Below are 5062 nucleotides of genomic sequence, written 5' to 3'. Positions count from 1 at the left end.
AAAGCATTTTGTTGAGGCTTGTTTTTAAAAATTAACTTTGTGGATTCATGAGATTAAAGGATTATATGAGATCAATGGAAACTACATGGTGTGTTTCTAAGTAATTGTGGATTGTTTTGGAAACTTGAAAGAACCACTAATAATATTGAAATATTGAGGTCTCAGAGCAATAATTATGGATTTTTCAAGTAGAAAGATAAAAGTAAACAAGCTCCAGTCTGCCAAGACTTTACTGACATATTTGTCATTCCCAAATGAGGCGTTTTCCTTGGTGAAGGCTATATCGTGCCCTTTTCTAATTCAATGCTGACATATGGAGAAAGTTTTCAGAAATTCATCCTGTGCTCTGTTAACTCTGTTACATAGAACAACACAAATGAAAATTTGTTTAGTGAGTGTTCTTTACGCAAGGAAACTGCAGTTAGCCTTCTTGTTAATGATCTCTATTCTGCCATTGCATGGTTCCATGGGAGAAATATTTAAAAAATAACTTTCCATATGATAATGTGAAGTGAAGTGCTTCATGATTTTGCTTCAGATTTACTTTCATAATCCAGAAAGCCTATAATGCACTTATCTCCAAAATCCTTGATTTCTTAGATTCATTGTTCATATAAATCATACAGAAAAGCCAGTATAGAGGAGCTAATTTTAGATATATCCCGTAGCTAGAAATGAGGGCTTTATTTGATCCTCTGAATGTTTAGAAATGCAAAAATTAAGCTTCATGATAATCTTTTATGGGTTTTTTTTTTTTTTTACAACTCTTCAGCATCATTCCCTCTAACAGAAAATTTAGGAGCTAGAGTGTTGACAAGATTAGGGCCACAGTGGGACTACTGAGAATCTCAGAGCAAGGCAGTGCTTTTTTTCTAAAAAAAATATATTTAGGGGTACTCTCATTTTCCTACTCATATTGAAATATTGTCCCTCAACGAGGCCAAACTTAGATTTACAACTTAGATTCACAAAGGGGTATGCATACCTCTGCGTTCCCCCCCCCCCCCGAAGAAAAAGCACTGGAGCAAGGTATTTGAAAGTGACTGAGTGGCAAAATCAAAACAGATTCCATTATACTTTCCCAATTTTGGCTGCAGCTCTAGTTACCACAGGATTTTTTTGGCATTCCTAAAACCAGTTGGGCTTATTGCTTATGCCTAAGGAATTGCTTATAGCACATGATGCAGTTTTAAACAGGTCTGATCCTGTACCGTGTTTGCGTGGAAGTCTGTCCGAGGCCATTTTTAAGCTGCTCTGGGCTTCTTGGGGGAAACATTTGTCCAATTATATGTGGTTGCTTGTACATACTGAGTTACTCATGAACAGTCTCGAAGAACACACATTTTAAAACATGGCACATTAATAAATAGTTGTATTTATTAAGTTTTTATACAAAATAGTCCCTCCCTATCCATAGCTCATATCAAACATAACAAAATACAGGAACTATTTTTTTTTTTTTGTCACGGAGAAAAATAGTATTGCTTGAAAGATGTTTTATCAGCAGTCATACTAGTAATTTGAAGACTTCTACATCCTCTTCAAAGGCTCCATGCCTCTCCTTTCTTCTCCCGCATTTTTCTAAACTCTGACAAAGAATCAGCTGGTAAAGATGGCAATGAATAATGCATCTTTCATTCCTACAGACTGAAAGTTGCTGTTTAGTGGGCAATTACAACACCTCTGTTACATATTGAATCTTTGTTATGCTGTTGGCCAGGATGGAGAATTGGTCAGGTTGTCCCTGTCTTCCTTTTGTAACAGGAGTGCTTGTAGAGGGCATTGTCAGTGGCAGCAACCAGAGATGATTGCTCATTAGATTAAGTACACTAGTTTTTCATCTGCAGTATATTGTCCTCCATGCCTCAATATGCCAATTCTACACTTTTTGCAGCTAAACTATTTGGTTGCAGAAAGACTTCTCTTCTCAGATTTTCTCAGCATGAGTTTTTGTGGTAGAGAGAGAAGCTAAATCTCAAACCACATATCAACTTCTTATTTTAAACAGTGGTATGAGGGGGCTTATTTTGGGAACTTACCTTGATCATGACAAAATTCTTCTTTTCTTCAACAATTTGAGAGTCTGATTGATCATCTATAGGGTTGGCAGTTTTTTTTTTTTAAAAAATGATAACTTTTTCATCTCCTTTATCTTCTGCCAGAGATGGTCAATTTCTCCAAGTTCAAGCAAAAGCTAGTTGAACATTTTCCCCATTTTTTTCAATGGCTCAAATTAATATGAATAACAGTTTCTTATTAAAATGTTTCAATATAAATTATTACTAGGCCGTGCAATGGTAAGAGTCCTTAAAACCATGCCTGTGATTTCAATCCCAGTTCAGTCAGCACACTGAACAGCCATTGTCATTGTCCCTAGTTTCCGGTAAAGTTCCTTCACTTTCCATACCAAACATTTCCAGTGCATCTCTACTGCTACAGAGCGCATTACTTGAGTCTTCTGGGCCGAGAAGCAATTTCCCATACGTTCTATAATATGGAAAGTAACTGCTGTCAGAAGGTGATTGCCTCAGGTTTAAAATTTCATCGAAGAGAGAGAGGTCAGAATCGCAGGACTCAACAATGGAGTCAGTTAATACTTGGTTTTCAGTGAACTGAAGACTCTCAGAACATTGGCTGGTATCCTCTGATGTTTCACAGTTTTCCTGAATATCCTGAAAACATAAAGGGGTGGTGGTCAAAATTCATGGATTATGTGAACTAAGGACCAGTCCCTAATAACTGTGGACTACTTTGGGATGCTCTTTCAGAAATCTATGGGCCTCAGATCTGTGAAGTGTGAGTGTTGGAACCTCTTTGTCATTATTATTTATGTATCCCTAATGGGCATGAAAATATTGTAACAAATAACGAATTTGACAAAAGAAGCAATAATTGTTCCAAAATAATAAACAAATAAGAGTATAGTGTTCCCAGGGAGTGGTTAGACAACCTCACACCTCTAAATTGCTAACCTTCATATTGGCTTTTCTCTTTTTAAAAAAGACTACAGGTGTTTTAATACACATATTTATATGTAACATTTAGTTAGGCCCTAAATCTCATAGGTGAGCAGCGACAAAAATGATGTTCTGCCATCCATAAAGATAATAATAATAATAATAATAATAATAATAATAATAATAATAATTTATCATTTATACCCTGCCCATCTGGCTGGGTTTCCCCAGCCACTCTGGGCAGCACCCAATCGAATATGAAAAACACAGTACAGCATTAAACATTAAAAACTTCCCTAAACAGGGCTGCCTTCAGGTGTCTTTTAAAAGGAAGATCTAAAGGGAATTATTGTATGATATTGGGTTCAACGTAAGATTGGGCCTTTCTTGTACTTACAGGACCTTCAGATACTTCCTCAGTTTCACAGCTAATTTCGCTCTTGATTTCCTCTGCATTGTTTGCCACACTCCCTTCGCTCTCTGCTCTACTGTGGATTTCACTGGGAAGATCTGAGCTGCCAAAGTATTCCTCATATGTTCTATAATATGGAAAATATCCCGTGGTGAGACTCATGTCCTTTAGCGGCTCATCTTCATACTTAGGATTAAAGACACAGCCATCGCTTTGAACTTCTTCTCCTTCTGCGTCCTCATGGCTCAGTTCTATATTTACCTGCAGAGGGATTTCCACAAGGTTTGAGTATGTCCTGTAATAAGGTATGAACTCATTACAGGGCGCCACATCACTTGAGAAGAACAAATCGTTAAAAATGGTCCACTCGGTCTTGAAATCCTCAGCACTATTCTCAGCTGACTTGGAGGTTTCTTGACAGGAGACAGTTGGTGCTTTTTCCTTTGTTTCTTTCAAACTTTCTTTGCTTTTCTAGAAAGATAATGGCAAAGGTTAACGTACTGAAAGGTCCGCAATCATAATTTCAGACATCGATGATCTATTATCTAATAACAATGATTGATTTTGCACACACACCACTTGTAAGCAGAGATGTAAGAATGCATTGTTTTCCATTCCTCCCTGTAACCATCTCATGCAACGCTGTTTCCACTCTGCTGCAGTTCACCCTATGCCGAAACCAGTATTACATCTCTGAACATTGTGAGATGGGGAGAGGGCTATCGCTCAGTGCAGAGCATCTCCTTTGCATGCTAAAGGTCCCAGGTTCAATTTCTGGCATCTCTAGGTAGGGCCAGGTGAGAAACCTGCCTTAAAAATCCCAGTGAGGCATCTTTTGCATGCTGTTGAGCAGAGAGCCAGGCAGGCACAGAGAGGGTCCCTTGGAGGTTGCTGTAGACAGAGGGAGGGGCCTGACATAGAGGGCTAGGGAGTGGAAGGGGAGCCACAAGCCAGTATGGACAGCAGTGTCACTTAGACAGGAGCAACCTTTAGAAGTCTCTGTGTGTTCTTTGTTCTGCTTTCCTTCATAAAGAAACTAACTGTAAGTTAGCCAAGTGTTTCACTCTTTTGCTCTCATCTGTGAATGACCTGCTCTCCTTGTCGGCTCCCTGACATTGAAGGGCTAGGTCCTGGAGGGTGTTTGCACTTCTTTCACAGAGTTAGAGGAGGCCGTACCTCCTTTGACTGCAACCTTTTCTTTAACTTCCCAGTGTTCTTCCAGGGTGAAATCCCATTTTTCTGTTTCCTCATGAATCGGCAGCGTGCTTTCTGCTTATAATTCCTTTCATCCTGGGTTACTTTAGCCTCTGAGTTGTCCTCCTCCTTCATTGTGTGTAGCTTTAAGATGGAAGTAAACAAAAAGTTCATCACGTGTGTGCTCCATGAATTTAGTCACTAAAACCAGACGCTAATATCCATAAAATCACAGCCAGGATATCCCCACTGAGACACCTTTACTATGAAACTAGCTAACTGCAAGTCCATGCAATGGGTAAGAGGTTGGCAGCACAAAGCCTCTTCTTCTAACAAAGGGAAGGAGTTGTGAGCGGGAGCCGGTTCCAGCGTTGGCAGGGGGGCATATTTGGCCCCCTGCATCAGATATTCCGGCTGCCGCACAATGCCCTTCAGCCAGCCAATAGGGCTGGTTTGGGGGTGGGGTTTAGCTGCATTTAAGCGGCCACGGCAGTGCCGT

At 39.6% G+C, this 5062-nt stretch overlaps 1 protein-coding gene across 1 annotated transcript; it reads right to left on the bottom strand.

The window, feature by feature from the left end:
- Nucleotides 1-2342: 2342 nt before the first annotated feature.
- Nucleotides 2343-4702, bottom strand: LOC114590852 (uncharacterized). Its single transcript, XM_028717425.2, has 3 exons — nt 4546-4702; nt 3355-3840; nt 2343-2672 (listed from the first exon to the last, which is right to left on the bottom strand). The coding sequence occupies exons 1-3, from the start codon at nt 4696-4698 to the stop codon at nt 2343-2345; spliced, it is 969 nt and encodes a 322-aa protein (XP_028573258.2). The 5' UTR covers nt 4699-4702.
- Nucleotides 4703-5062: the final 360 nt, after the last annotated feature.

The sequence above is a fragment of the Podarcis muralis genome, chromosome 2, assembly GCF_964188315.1.
Source record: "Podarcis muralis chromosome 2, rPodMur119.hap1.1, whole genome shotgun sequence".
In the NCBI taxonomy this organism is placed as follows: domain Eukaryota; kingdom Metazoa; phylum Chordata; class Lepidosauria; order Squamata; family Lacertidae; genus Podarcis; species Podarcis muralis.
This window is presented reverse-complemented; position numbering and strand designations above follow the sequence as displayed.

Bases quoted from the DNA above. Each gene is read 5' to 3' on its own strand.
- LOC114590852 (XM_028717425.2), bottom strand. From the start codon at position 4,698: ATGAAGGAGGAGGACAACTCAGAGGCTAAAGTAACCCAGGATGAAAGG. The intron at 3,841-4,545 runs GTACGGCCTCCT...TTATCTTTCTAG, and splicing joins AAAGGTTGCAGTCAAAGGAG to AAAAGCAAAGAAAGTTTGAA. The intron at 2,673-3,354 runs GTAAGTACAAGA...TTATGTTTTCAG, and splicing joins AGGAAGTATCTGAAGGTCCT to GATATTCAGGAAAACTGTGA.